We start from the raw sequence: 15,467 nt of genomic DNA, 5'->3' as shown, positions 1-15,467 counted from the left end.
AGTTACCCCAGCAGTCTCCGAGGAGTTGGATGGAATGTGGAGCAACATGGCTTAGCGTTTCCCCACTTCTCACACAGGGTAAGGAGTGGCCAGCTGCCCCACTCTGGTCTGCTAAGCTTTTTATTTATTTATTTTTAAAATTATTTAAAAATAATTTTTGGCTGTGTGTGCGGGGCCTGTGGGAGCCTAGTTCCTCGACCGGGGATTGACCCCAGGCCCTCCGCAGTGAAAGTGTGGAGTCCTAAGCGCTGGGCCGCTAGGGAATTCCCCTGTTAATTTGTCTTATTTCTATGAAACTATTCTTGCTCCAGAAAGAGATCCTGGCTACAGGCCTCTCCTGCTTGATCTTTTTTTTTTTTTTAAATAAATTTATTTTTTATTTATTTTTATTTTTAGCTGCATTGGAGCTTCCCTGTGGTGCATGGGCTTTCTCTAGTCGTTGTGAGCGGGGGCCATTCTTTGATGAAGTGCGCAGGCGGTGGCTTCTCTTGTTGCGGAGCACGGGCTCTAGGCCCGTGGGCTTCAGTAGTTGTGGCACACGGGCTCAGCAACTGTGGTTCGCAGGCTCAGTAGTTGTAGTGCATGGGCTTAGGCGCTCCGCGGCATTTGGGATCTTCCCGGACCTCGGCTCGAACCCGTGTCCCCTGCATTGGCAGGCGGATTCTTAGGCCCTGCCCCACCAGGGAAGCCCTCCTGCTTGATCTTTACACAGCATGCAAAATGTGAAGGTGTGGTCTTGCATATAATCCCATTTGTACATCTACTTAGTACATTTATTTTTTTATTTTATTTTAATTTTTTTGCGGTACGGGGGCCTCTCACTGTTGTGGCCTCTCCCGTCGCGGAGCCCAGGCTCCGGACGCGCAAGCTCAGCGGCCATGACCATGGCTCACGGGCCCAGCCGCTCCGCGGCACGTGGCATCCTCCCAGTCCGGGGCACGAACCCGTGTCCCCTGCATCGGCAGGCGGACTCTCAACCACTGTGCCACCAGGGAAGCCCCTACTTAGTACATTTATTTTGGGTGTCTTACACGGTTATCCACAACACACTTCAACTGTTTTTCCTTATCCCAAAGAAACACTGATTATCGCTCTACGTGTTAGTCTCCGCGGCTAGACTGTGTTTCCCCTGAGAAGTATCCTAATTATTTCTAGCCCCTAGCACATTGCCTGGTACACAGAATCGAGCCACCGCCAAGGTCTGTGGAAAACGAGACGACAGAACGCGAGGCCTCCTGGGGCAGCACCCAGCACAGTCGGGGCGCCGCCCCTGAGGTAGCGGAGGCGGCGACAGGGGCGACTCACTGGGGCGGCAGAGCAGCACGCGAGGCGTGGGCGTGAGGGGCGTGAGGGGCAGCTGCGGATGCGCGCCGGCGCCGTGGCCGGAGATGAGCACGTTGCTGAAGAGCCCCGAACCCTGGCGCACCGGGCTGAGCATGGGCGGGGGCGTGTAGGGGGGCAGCTCGTGGGCGGGGTCGAGGAGCAAGTGGTCGCCCAGGACGCGCGGGGAGCGCAGCTGGCTCTGGTACAGGGTGGCGCCAGAGTGCGAGGCGGCGAGGTTGGGCGTGTAGGAGGGCGGAGGCGGGATGAAGAGCGGCTCCGGCCGGTGCCGGAACTTTTTCTTCTCCGGGGCGATCTTGAGGGCTTCCTCAGCTTTGGCCAAGCCTGGCTGATGCTTCTTGGGAATTTCCTACAACGGGAAGAATGATCCGATTCAAATACTTGGGCTTTTCCCACAGGCCCTTTCCACAGGCTGAGGGAAGGGGGACTGCTGTCCTAACGGGGACCCCTCCCCCCTTCCACTCGTCTGACCCCAGCATCCTCCGCCTTCAGAAACGGCCACATCCACTTCAGACAAGGCGAGATCTGGCGGCTTGATTAGGGAGAAAACTTTGGTTTTGGAGGAAATCCCTCATGTCTGGAGAGGGATGGGGGTGGTAGGAATAGTGGGTGGGCAAGAAAGAATATATTCACATTCTTTATTGCTTATCACTGCATTCCCATCTGGTGAGTGGAATCCAGCTGAGAGGGCCCTTTAATTCCCCACTGCTCCCCGGGGACTGACATCGGGGACAGATAACACATGTTCTGAGGCGGCGACAGAAGAATCTATTCAGGGAAGCTGGACAGAGGCTGTGGGGCAGGAAGAGGGGGTCAGGCCTTGGCCAAGGCTCCCAGGGCCAGTGACCTGCACTGGGCTCTTCTTCAAGGTAACCTTAGGGTTGAGGAGAGCCATCCCGGATCTCTGAGGCCCGTCTCATGTGCTCTCCTAGACGTGGATCTGGTGAGCCTCCCCGCCTCACCACCCCTCATTACTGCTCCCAGCACTGGTGGCTTATCTGTGGCAAACCCTTCTCGTAGGTTGGTTTCCTGTCAGCAGGGTTAGTTTATTTTATTCCAGCAGAACCAAGCATCTTCTGGAAGGAAGATCTGCCACATGGATACAGATATACTAATAAGTAAACACACGCACGGAAAGAGATAAGCAGGGCATGCCAAAGCCAAACACAAACAGTCTTGGTTGTGTGCCAGCATCAGCCCAGAAAACCCGAGAGCTGGGTGCGGCTGGAGAGGCAGCCGTGCGGTTGGGAGGGGCTGTGAGGATACCTGCAGAAAAGTTCTGGGCAGTCTGTGGTCCCCTCCCAGGCCCTGCAGGCCAGTGCTCGTCACAGCTGTGGTCCCTGGCAATCCCTGTGCCCAGGGTGGCGCCTGAGTAGGAGGCAGCAGGGGGTGATGGGAAGGGTCGGCCATGGTCACGTGACCAGCCTCCTCCAGGCCATGTGACCTGCCCCAGTCACCCCTCAGCTCTGGGCTCCTCCCCCTCAGGGCCCCTTCTGCTGCCTTCAGCACTTCAGGCTGCCCCGCGTGTCTCTCCCTCAGCTTCATCATCTTCTGGGGTGCCGTCCCAGCCCCTAGGAGGGGAGTCTAGGGAAGCAGAAAGGTGAGGAAAGGGGAAGGGGCAGCGGGGACCCCCAGGCCCCCGGGGGGCTCTCCTTAGGTCAGAGAGCCCCAACCTGCTTCCTTTCCCCACCAGGGGGCTCCTCACCACCTGAGGCTGAGGTGGAGAGAGGGGTCTGAGGAATGGGAAGAAGGTGCACGTGCCCCCAACTTGGGGAGCCATCCTGACACTTCACATCTGGTTCCTGGGTAACGGATGGGGTCACCTGAGGACCCCGAGTGACTTCAACCCTGCACTGGGATCCAGACCTCTGACCCCAGGGCCAAAGGTCCCTTTCGGGCTCTCTCTACTTGAGCCTCTGCGTTCTGTTACAACAGCTCTATTCTGGGACTTTCCAATCCTCCAGGCAAGGCTCTGAGACCCTGGGCCAGGGAAGGCCCCCGCAATATCAGACCTGGATGTCAGGTGGCAGGAAGCATTTACAGAGTTCCAGCCAAGCTGCAGACAGGGCCAAGCGCTGAGGGGTTTTAAAAGCTCCCCAGAGAGGTGACAGTCACTGAGGAGGCCAACACCACCCCCGCCCCCCAAACCCAGATCAGGGAGAAACTGAAGTTCTGGGAGGGGAAGGGTCTCGGCTGGCTGCATCCCAGATGGCTAGGAGCAGAGTGGGGATTAAAACACAGGGCTCCTACCTGGACATTTTGATTTCTTTGTATTAAGTGTCAGGACCTTGCTCACACTTACTCAAGCCCTACCTACACGCTTCCATATCGGCTTATCTCCTCACAGTCTGTCTCTCACCCTTCCCACAAAACCAAGTTCACCTCTGCCTTGGAACTCCCCTCATGACGATCTTCTGAGCTAACTCACATCAAACTTCCCTTGCCTCATCCCAGTCCCTAATGACCTTAGCTCCCCAGGTATGTCCCCCACCAGCCACACGCAGGGCATTGCTGCCTTGCTCTGTCTTGAACTGGGGCGGGGCTGCTGCCTGGGGCTCTGACCCCTGTGTGACTACGATCCTTACTTTCTCCAGCTTCAGGCTGAGAGTTTCCAAAGGGTAGAAACAGCATCCCTCCCACCAAATGAGGAACTTCCCTGGGCAAAGAGGGGGCTTGGCCGTGTCGTTTCATCTCTCTGCCTGTTGCTGGCCCCCAAGACCTGCCAGCTGATGAGAATCCTCGCCTCCAGAGGTTCTCCACCTGTCTTTCCTCTTTTGAGCCCTGATATTACATAGAAAACCAAAAAGGCTCTTTCTGGATTTTTCTAGTTCTCTTAATTATCCTCCTTATCCCTATTCTGGCCCAACCCCACTCGTGTCTCCTGGAATCCCAGCAGCTGCCTATTCTGTGAGGACAAATGTGACTCAGCAGCTACTCTGTGGGGAGGGGACAAATCTGATGTAGTGAATGGGTTACAGACTCCCCAGGGGAGGGGCGGAGGGAGGGAGAGAGGGGGAGAGGGACAGAGAGAGAGAGAGGGACAGAGAGAGAGAGAGAGAGAGGGACAGAGAGAGGGAAGGAGAGGGAGAGAGCTCTCTGTCCCAGAGCCAAGCTAAGCTGCTTGGGTGATGTGCTCGGAACTTGAGAAAGAGAAGAACGGTGAATAAGAAACACAAATCCCTTTGCTTTCTTGAGATTGGGGGGTGGGTGTCTCAGGGGAATGACTTTGGGAATCTTAATGAATCCGGTCCTCTGAGGGTATTTATTTACACAGGGGTGATACTGAAAATATTAAGCATGTGGTAAGGCTGACTGACCATCAGAATGGATGCCAGCGCTACTGCCTGGAGGACCTGCTGTGCCAGGGGTTGCCTCTTTGGTTGCTGGATCTGGGGAGGTCTGGAGATCCTGGGGGAGGGGCCAGGACCCCGGGCAGTAGCTATTTATTATCTGGGACAGTACTTCCATATTTTAATAACTGTGATCACCAGCTGAGTTATCACCTCTGTTTAATCTAGGAACATCTTTGGGTCTCTCAGAATCTAACCCAGACCATTAGCCTGGTAGAGTGCCAAGTGTTTACTGGGTGGCACGCAGTGCGGACACGGATGGGATTCCCAAGGTGGCCGCGGGGGGCTCAGCCCGGAGAGGCCAAGCCACGTCTGAGCTCAGGCCAGTGGCCCTGGCAGAGCTGTCCCCATCTCCAAGAAAGCAAAGGGATGTCCCCACCCCAGGCAGGCAGGGCAGAGCAGCAACTCACAGCAGGCGGGTGGGGGGCAGCCCCTTGGGGTGAGTGTGGGGGAGAGAGGGTCATCCTCACGAGCACGGGCATCTCGTCGTCCGACATCGAGCTGGCTGGCTTGTCTCTGGCTGAGGGGGCGGCAGCGACGCTGTTGGCGAAGCCCTGAGAGCTGGGCTTGGGCGGGAGAAGCTTGACAGGGACAGACACGGGCATGACCATAGGCGTGAGGCTTTCCGCCTCGGGTGGGAGCTGCGGTGGCGGCGGAGGCGGAGGCGGCAGTGGCGGCTGAGGCGGAGGCGCCGAGGCCTTCTCTCCTTCCTCCTACACAGACAATAAAGGCTTTGATCCTGGGCTGAGAGCAGCTCTCATGGGGGGGATGCACTTTGCTCTTCCTGAAACGTTCCTGGACATCACGCGTGGGTGACAGAGAACCGCTGCAGGGTGGTTTCCTTCCTGCCAGCCTGAGTCCCTCGGCTCCAGTGATGCCCGTCGGCAATGGACAAGGCACTTGATTTTCTACATTAAAAAATCTTGACCGTGTATCACTTGTATATTAAAACAAATAGTGAAGAAAAATTTTTGTGTGGCTGTCATTGCTTTTAAAGAAAAGGACATGGACTTAGAATCAGACCAAAAAAAAAAAAAAAAACACAAGCTCTTGTGCAGGACCTTTTAATTCTATGGGCCTCAGTTTACTCATCTGTCAAATGGAGGAAAAGCTCTTTTAACTGGCATGGTCGGGAGACGGAGTGACCTGGGTCACATCAAAGTTTTTGGTGAACAGAGTTAATCCCATAGACTTAAATTAAGATTAACAGCATTCAAAGAATTGAGAAAGTTCTTTGAATTTTAATCTAACTCTAAAACTGCATGGGTAGTTCACCACAAGGGTATCCTACTTGGATAATCCTAAGGGCATTTAAAGGTCTTCGGACGCTAGAGTCTACCACTAGTGCCCTGGTGAACAGAAAATGCTGGCTGGGAGCCCGATGGTCACACTAGCTTTCCCTGGCCATTGACTATGGATCTGGAAGGCCCAAGGGACCCTGGTCTTGAGTACTTGAAGAAGCGGAAGTTGAAAACAACAGTGCATCAACATGTTTTCTTTGCTGTCTTCTCCAGGAGCTGGAGAGGCTGGGATCCCCTAAAAGGATTTCTACCACCTCAGTTCTGGACTCTTGTTCATGAAGCCAGTGGAAGTGGAGACTGTGTGACCTGGCTGGCTCCCAGCATCAAAGCTTGAGTACTTTCGTTAGGGAAGGGCTATGCCTCCTCAGGTTCCCCGAGTGGGGCTCACATCACTCTCTGATGGCAGCAAAGCAAAGCAAGCAGCACATGGCCTGGGAAGGACCAGGGGCTGACTCCTCCTCACCTGTTTGAGGCTGGGGGAGGCCCTCATCCCCCCGTGGGACCGCATGTGGCCGTTCAGGGCAGGCAGACTCTTGAACTCCTTCAGGCAGATGGAGCATGTCAGCTTGTTCTTGGCATCAAACTGCTCCCCAAACACTCCTTTTGGTTGGCCACTGCTCAAGGGTAGGACCAAGTGGAGAGGACACACACATTGATGACGGGAAACAGTGACTCATCACAAGACCTCACACCCTACAATGAACCCATTTCATTCATCCAGAGCTCCCATGGCCATGGCCCTACTTGTATTACCCCAATTCCCTTCAGAGAACTAAGCCCAATTTGCAGATGGAAAACTGAGGCTCAAGAGTAGGAAAGGGCGTGCTCAAGATCATGCAAGAGTTGAACCAAACGTCTTTCTTCATTCCAGGCCTTCAGGTGCTGTGTTTTTTCCCACCTCTGGCTTATGACCCTTCTAGAATCAGCTTCGGCTCCCCTCTTCCAGAAGTCTTCCCTTAGACACATGGGTCTCAGTCTTCTGGTTCAGCCTCCAGGTTGCATGTCTTAGTTTGTAAGGTTCTGGCTAAGTCTTTATTTACCAAACCCATGAGGGGAGGAAACAAGACTGTACTATTCACTGGGGCATCCTCATAGCTTAGTGCCATGCCTAGCACACAGTAGGTACTAAATAAATACTCACTGAATGGACAGAGGGCAGAACATGGGCTTTGGAGTCTATCCCAGCATCCCTACTTTCTTGATGTGCAACCTTAAGCCCTCTGAGCCTCAGTTTTCTCATTTGTAAAATAATAATGATAATAATAGTTAACAGTGGTTGAGTGCTTACTGTGTGCTAGGCACATGGTAATCACACCAACCCTCTTGGAGCGACTTTTATTACATATGATATAGAGTAATAATAAGCGCTCAAAAACAATAGCTGCTCTTATTATTCTTATAAATTTCTTTGAGGAATTGACTTTGAATTTGGAAATGAATCATGAGACAGTTCAGGGAAACCTTCCAGTCTCCCCAAATGCCAACAAGCCTCCATGCATCCATCCTACCTTGAGTCAGGGGACCCTGGCTGGGCTCTGCCATCAGGTAGGTGCATCTATTTTGAGCCACGCAGGACACCAGAAGAAAGAAGAAAAAAAAAACAAATGTGTTTCTGATGGGAGGAGTCCTTGAGCGGCGGGAACCCCAGGGCCTGCACACTTCTAGGATTCTTTCCGCTTTCTGCCTCACGCTGACTGGGCTCACAGATACACACGCCCTTGCCCTTCCACATCTGAGGCTTCCAGAGTAATTTCCCCTGATGCTCCCTGGCTTGGGGCCACGGCCCCTCACGGAGCCCCACCAGCCACAAGCCCACTGGGACTCAATCCCCTACCTCCTTCCTTCCTGTTCTCCCTGTCCACCTACTCTGTACACAGACAGGCTCCATTCCCGAATGGAGGGCTGGACGACACAGCCTCACGCTGGGAGACCTCAGCTTTGGCCACGTCATCTTATTCTTATATTCACTAAGTCTCTCAGTTACTACAGGCCTGAGTCTTAAACAAAACAGGGTCAAGGGGACTTTATGCCTGGTCTTCAACCTTCATCGGAGCCCTCTCTCCATCTACCCCAGTCCTATTCAAGGTGCCCTCCTCCCCCGACCTTGTTGTCACTTAAGTGTAGCACTTGGGACATGCCAAGGTCTGAACGGTGCCCAGGACACAGTAGGCAGTTTTGTGATCAAATACACTTTGGAAATAATCAAGGGTTAATAACCGTCACCCTCAGGCTGAATCTGGCCTGCAGACATGGTTTGCTTGGCTGGACTGTTTTAAAAAATCCTAAGAATGTCATTAGATGGGACGTCTGCTCTCTAGTCCACACAGTGCTTATCATCTCATACCAGGCCGTTTTGCTTACTGACTTTACCTGCCTGGATCCTGTGGGCAGCTAAGGTTTTCACCTCTGCAACTACACAAGGTATCCCCTTGGGGAGATGTGCAGTGCACTTGAGCTTATTAAAGGCTCTGAGAAGCCCAGCAGCACTGCAGCCTGTTTCACTTTAAGAAACCCCAAATTTGTTTATCCAGAGAACCCATTCCCCTCCTCCCAGCAATACCCATTCAACGTTCTACGGAACTCCTATTCTGGGCATTAGACTTTGAGATAGGCTATCATAATGTGGTCTCCCTCCCAAAAGGGGAACGATTTCATAGGAAATTCCCTAAGGATACAGACTTAAGGGGCACCAGACACGGTGGTGGTCCCTGGGCACCTGATCAGGCCTTGACCATTACATGCATCATTCAGGACCTGATACGGTGTATTGGCCATCTCCTTAGTGAGATTGTAAGCTCTATGGGCAAAGGACTGAGTCAAAATTGCTTTTGTATTCCACAGCGTCTGGCTAACGTTTGTGGAATAAATAAAGAACAGAAGTGTTGGAAGGGTTTGGAGAGCGGACTGGGCACTGCATAGACGCAGCTCTGGCCGGCCCATGGGCACACTGAGAAACCAGGAGAAACAGCCACTGTGAGAATACCTGGGGCCACACGGCACTGGGAGACGGCTGCTGGTGCTGAGGCCCCATGTTGTTGAGGTGGATGCCGCTGGGGGACAGGAGCGGCCGGTGGGGGAGCACACTGCTGACCCGGTTCAGGTCCGAGCTTGCCAGGTCACCCAATCCTGTATCTGGAGGCCCCAGGTCCCCATGGGAGCTCAGCATGGCCTGGGCCTGCCTGTCGCTTGGATAAGTCTTGGGCTGACCGTCCTCAGGCTGCTGGTGCTGGGGCAGGTGGCTCTGCTGGTACATGGGGTGGCCGTAGGGCTGCTGGGGCTCCTGGTAGTAGTACTGGGGCACGGAGCCCAGCTGAATCAGCTGGACAGCGTGCGCCTGCTCCGGGGTGTACTGGTGGGGGTCCCTGTGATAAGAAGGGGGCTGCAGGTGCATCTGTGGCTGCCGCGACTCTGGCAAATGCTGCATCATGGGTGAGGACTGGTAATACTGAGGTATCTGCATCGAACCCTGCCGCTGCTGCAGCTGCTGGGGCTGCGCTGGGCAAATCTGCTGTGGCGGCGGCTGCATTTCTTGCGCTGACATCCGCGGCTGCCCGGCTTGCTGCTGCTGCTGCTGCGGGTAATACTGGTGCTGCTGCAGCTGCTGCATGTGCTGGGACAGCATCTGGGGGGCCTGCAGTGACTGTCCTCCCTGCACTGGCATCTGGGCCAGTGGCTGCTGGTAGTCATAATACGGGTGCCCTTGGCCTGGGTGCGGCCCAACCTGAAGGGCTGGTTTGGACAGCCCGCCAGTGAAACCAGGGTGAGGCTGCTGGGGCACCTGCTGGTAGCGGGAAGGGAGAGCCGGTGCTGGGGGCTCCATGGGCTTCTGGGACAGCAACTGGCGGAGGGCGCTTTCAGGGGCTCCGTCCATCACCGCTGACTGGGTGTGCAGCACCTGGGCCATATTGTTGACCTGAATTCGCAGGTTCTGGTTGGCAAACACCTGGGTGAAAGAGTCTAGCTTGTGCAGGACACCGCTGGTGAGCTTCTGGGTCCGGATCTCGCTGGCCTGGGAGTAGGTGTACTGGTAGCCATCGGTGGGCTCCGCCTGGGCTGGAGATCCCCATATCATGTTCGAGTTGGTCAGGTTGCCACGTAGCTGGACATGGTTTCCAGGCCCTGCATGGCCTGCCCACCCTCCCTGCCTTGAGGTGTCCACTTGGCCAAGCGTTTTGGAGCCAACAGGCAAGCCCAGACCATCCCGAGTGTCTTGAGGGAAGTGGGGGGAGATGGGTGATGCCTGAGGGGCATCCATTCCAGCCCCGGGGACTGTATTCCCATAGTTGTGGTTCAGCCCACCGTGGACGCCAAGTGGTGGCTGTTGGTAGAAAAGGTTCTCACCACCGTGGGCCACGTGATTGGTCTTGTACAGTTGCTGATCCCCCATGGTGCCTGCCTTGATCGTGAACGTCCAGCCACAAAACCATAAAAAATGATCAATGACACAAACCCGAAAGGACTGAAACCCTGAGAAGCAGAGAGAAAGCGTCCACACTACTCCACGGCTGACATGTCCATGACTGTGGCTGGAGCCAGGTGTTCCTGTTGGCCTCTACCACGCATGTGCAGGGCCGGGGGATTTACATCCTCACCCGGGCTGAGGTACGGACCAAACACCACGGTGGTGAAGAGATGCTGCTCACAACTGCAAGACAAGATGCAAAGGACAGGAAAGGATTTACTTGGATGTTTTGCAATGAGCTACTGTATCTACCACAACCCATTACGGAAATAAACACAAAACAGGAGCCTGGGTTAGAAATAGCCAGTTTCATACATGTCACTCCTTTACACTGATTCTGCAGATCCTGACCCCCCACGTGAGATATGAACTCTCTTACTTCCAAGCCATCGCTCCATGGCTCATTAGTTCATTGATTCGTTAATTCATTGTTTTGCTCACTGATTAATTCATCCATTCTTCTGGAACCCTGCTATTGAAAGCCCAGCACTATTCTAGGTCCTGTAGGGGATATAAAGAAGCTTAAGACATTCATGAATCAATTCATCTGGTCAAAAAATACTTACTAGACATAGACATCTACTAAGTGCAAGACACAATGCTAGGAAGTCATTAAGACAAGGGCCATCTCTCAAGGAGCTTACAGCTAGAAAAGGCAATTGGCCACATGAATAACTACAGTACAAGGAGGAAAGAGATGCATGTAATAAAAAGGTAAAAAATAACAGATAAGGAACTCATAGTCTGGAGAGCGTATTTCTAGCAGAAGAACAGAACCGGAGACAGTTTCAAGGAAAAGCAGTACATGTGTCAGTACACAGCTACCTGCCTCCTTGGGGTCCCTGCTCAGGGAAACATCTGTGCACAGTGCTAACCACCTGGTCGGAAGCCTATGATGTGGCCTGACTCAAAAAAATAGGCTGGGCCGATCAGATCCCCTCTCTTAGAAACATGAACTAGGAAATTTTGAGTGACTGGTCTAGTCTGATCTGAAGCCATACAGGTTCCTCTGTGAACTTCAAACTGGGGTATGTCAACCCCAGGGAGTACACGAAGACTTTCCAAGCACTATACACACACATTCAAAGCTTTAAGAGAATCAATTTCCAGATCCTCAACTTCCATAATAACCCTTTTCTAGAACTGATGGGTGACAGAATTGCAGGACATTTGGTCCTGTCCAAAACATCCAAGAGACATTGGGTCTGTAAGATATTTGGTCCACGTCAAAAGGTCCCTGAAATTTGGTCTTATCCAAAATGTCCATAAAGCATATTTGGTCCATGTCAAATGGTTTTGGACAGGACCAGATGTCTGCTAACCAGTGACAGAGGTGCAAGTTGTCCTTTTACACCTGCTCTTTCACAACAGCCCTCCTCCTTTACAAAAGAAAGACAAACTTACTCATTCCATCCCAAATCTTAACTGGGCTTATGCCCCAGGGATAACTCCCCCAGCCGCCACACGAGAGGGCACAGAACATTGAAAGTGAGCAACACTAATAAATAAGTAGTAAATCTTCTTTGCAAGCTGGGTGGTTTCCAATTCTTTTTTTCATTAGGAAGGCCTAATAGAAGTAATTAAAATATAATTGTTAGCCATAGATCACTATGTGATTTTTGGTACATAACTCAGAAGCAGATCAAGAACTGAGTTGACCCTGCTTTAATAAAACTTGTATTTTTATCTATTAGCTTATGTGAATGAGGGTTTTTCAGTGTTTACATCTATATAAATGAAAAATGGAAATACAATCGACACTGATCCTTGTCTCATATCTCATGCAACAGATAGTATTCTTCGATGGATAAATTAAAAAACAGAAGAGATAACCCGGCACAAGCAAGATTTTATCTCTGGACCTGGGTGCTAACTGCATGGTGTGCTCACTCTGTAATAACCTGGGCTGTACACTCAGACCTCGTCACATACATGCATGTATGTTATACGTCAATAAAAAAATTACTTAGCCAAAACATGGAAACAGCCTAAATGCCCATCAACAGATGAATGGATAAAGAAGATGTGGTACATATATACAATGGAATACTACTCAGCCATAAAAAAGCACACCATAATGCCATTTGCAGCAACATGGATACAACTAGAGATTATCATACTTAGTGAAGGAAGTCAGAAAGAGAAAGACAAACACCATACGATATCCATTATATGTGGAATCTAAAATATGGCACAAATGAACCTATCTACAAAACAGAAACAGACTCACAGACATAGAGATCAGACTTGTGGTTGCCAAGGGGGGAGGTGGGGAGAGAGAGGGATGGACTGGGAATTTGGGGTTGGTAGATGCAAACTATTACATTGAGAGTGGATAAACAGCAAGGTCCTACTGTATAGCCCAGGGAACTATATCCAATCTCCTGGGATAAACCATAATGGAAAAGAATATTTTTAAAAGAATGTATATGTGTTTAAAACAGTCACTGCTGTACAGCAGAGATTGGCAAAACACTGTAATTGAATCAACTATACTTCAAACAAACAAACAAACAACCCAAAAAACTCCCAAAAGCAAACAAAAGGAACAATGTATTTACATGAAAAAAAATTACTTTGAAAAGTCTCCAGCATCACCACCTAACATACATTTTCAATGTAATTTTAGTTTTTATGTTTATTATTTATCCAAATTAGAATATATTTTATGTTGTTTTGATTGCCTGCACAGTATTAATAATCATAATTATACCTCAAACACAAAGAAAATTTTAGTATTTAGAACTTCCTGATTTCAGGAAATTTAAAAAGTTTTAACTTCATATGAAATTGTTACAGCGAAATGTGACCGGGAAACAAACGACAGAGTTTTAAGCACAAAAACATATTACATATATTACATTAGGGTAAAATTCCACAGGGGAAGTGAAACAGAAGTAAAATTTCAAGGAGAAAAGGGAACACTGACTATTAACGAAGAGCGTGTTCATGCATTTTTAAAATGGATGATGGTGGGTGTCAAATTCCTATGGTGTTTAGATTCCACTGGATACATTTAAAACAGTGATGCAATCGTTTTACTTAAAAATCTCAGTGTTTACAATATACTGGAAATTGCATCTTTGGCAGACGTATAATAAAAAATGTAGATGTAAACTTAAAAATGTGTGAGAGGGTAAATGGTTTTACAAAATCCTTTTACGGGGGATTTTAAGCAGAAAGTTTGAAGACCACTGCAGTAGGCCTCCTCCAACTGGGAGCAAGCCTGAGTTGGTCTCTGTCCCTTTCGGAATGACAAGAGAAGGAGATGGACGTTCAAGACAGGGGGTTTGGTTTGGTGGAATGAATGCTGGAACAAGGGAAGCAGTGGTATGGGACAAAGGTTGGCCAAAGATGGCTGGAGCAGATCCTGAAGGTGAGGTGATGCGGTGAGCCTTGAGGACTCCCAGTGACCACTCCCAGCTCAGAGGGTCTGAGCTCCTGGTCAGCTGCCTACTCCACAGTTCCACTTTCAGGTTCAAAGCAAACTCATTATCACATCCCCCCAAATGGATGCTCCTCCAAAGTCTTGCCCTTGACTCTTCCTTCTCTCTTAACCAACCACCACAACCCAGCAATTTACTTCCTAATGTTAACTGCACCCATTTTTCTCTGGTTCCACTACTATAGTAAATGCACCCATTTACTTCCTTAACTGCACCCATTTTTCTCTGGTTCCACTACTATAACCCTAGTCCAAGACACCATATCTACCTTCTGCACTCTTCCAACAGCCTTCTGATTGGTCTCCCTGATTTCAGTCGTGTTCATTCTCGAGACAGCAGCAGCAGAATAAACTTTTCCAAACATAACTCTGCCTCCATCAACCCACTGTTTAAAACTCTTCCATGGCATCTTAGCAACCTTAGGTTAAAGACCAAAATCATTAACAAGGCCGACAGGGCTCCGCGGGGTTTGTTCCCAGCGTCACGATGTACCCCTCTTCTCCTTGTTCTCCAACACCTCCCCATCCCCACCCCCCAGCCACTGTGGTCTCTCAGTTCTTTGAACCTGCCAAGCTGCCTCCTACAACAGGACCTTTGCACATGCTGGTCCCCCAATTTGGAGAGCGTTCCCCTTCCCACTCCAATTCCTCATCCAGCCAAGTCTTGGGCAACCTTCAGCTCTCGGCCCAAACTATACTTTCTTGGAAAGTCTATCCTAACACCCACCCCCAAGGCTACATCAGGGTCATTTCTTTTATGTTCTCATAAAACCATATTTCTTTCCTTCAGACCACTCTTCTCAGCCTGTAATTGTACTTTCACCAGTGCAATTATTTGATTAATGATCTTTCTCTCATTAGGGCAGGGACCAAGTCTGTTTTGACCTATGATTCTATTCTCCAAATCTACCGTAATTCTCCAAATCTACCATAATTCCCAGTATATGATAGGCCCTTTGATAAGAATTTGTTGGTGGAATGGTAATATTGTTGAATGAATGAATCAATAAATGAAAAAAAAATAATGATCAAGCGTCCCAATGAACTGATATACAGAAAAAGATATTAAGTGTAGGCTGAGCAGATATTAAATTCTCATGAAGAATAGTTTGATTTTACCTGGATCCTGATGGACAAATAGGGTTTACAGAGGTGAGGGGACCAGGAAGGGTATTTCGGCTGAGGGAACAGCATGCACTAAGGCATGGAGTCAGGTGCAGGGGTCCATGCTGGGGACCATGTCCTTGTCAGGAACTCACTGATGATCAGGATGAATTTGTATGGTCAGGGATAATTGTGAGGCCTTAAAATGATGTCCAGTAGTGTTATCCTGTGGGTATGAGGCCAGGCTGCCTGGCTTAAACCTCGCCACTTAACCTTCCTCGAAAGCTTTGCACCAAGTCACTTCCCCCGGGAAGAATTACTTGTTGAAACTCATCAAACCCTGATGATGATCTGATTCTGCGTTCCTCCCTCATGCCCCTGTGGGGGGAATGGAAGCTAGATAACTTTACTTCTGTTGACCTGTCTGCTTTGTTGTGTTCCCAAACTGCAGGGTAAGAGAGATT

General features: G+C 50.4%; 1 protein-coding gene across 19 annotated transcripts in view; it reads right to left on the bottom strand.

The window, feature by feature from the left end:
- The window catches only part of TRERF1 (transcriptional regulating factor 1), a 295,497-nt gene that overhangs the window by 27,313 nt on the left and 252,717 nt on the right, over positions 1–15,467 (bottom strand). For 14 of the 19 annotated variants that reach the window (XM_067752932.1, XM_067752930.1, XM_067752927.1 and 11 more), the window contains 5 exons: positions 8,976–10,637; positions 7,501–7,547; positions 6,456–6,606; positions 5,102–5,404; positions 1,306–1,690 (listed from right to left, as the gene is read on the bottom strand). In XM_067752932.1, coding sequence (XP_067609033.1) covers positions 1,306–1,690; positions 5,102–5,404; positions 6,456–6,606; positions 7,501–7,547; positions 8,976–10,379 — 2,290 coding nt within the window. In that variant the 5' untranslated portion in view covers positions 10,380–10,637. The remainder of the gene's footprint in view (positions 1–1,305; positions 1,691–5,101; positions 5,405–6,455; positions 6,607–7,500; positions 7,548–8,975; positions 10,638–15,467) is intronic. The other 5 variants (XM_067752941.1, XM_067752942.1, XM_067752944.1 and 2 more) reach the window with 3 other exon arrangements.

Source organism: Pseudorca crassidens, chromosome 10 (genome assembly GCF_039906515.1).
Source record: "Pseudorca crassidens isolate mPseCra1 chromosome 10, mPseCra1.hap1, whole genome shotgun sequence".
In the NCBI taxonomy this organism is placed as follows: domain Eukaryota; kingdom Metazoa; phylum Chordata; class Mammalia; order Artiodactyla; family Delphinidae; genus Pseudorca; species Pseudorca crassidens.
This window is presented reverse-complemented; position numbering and strand designations above follow the sequence as displayed.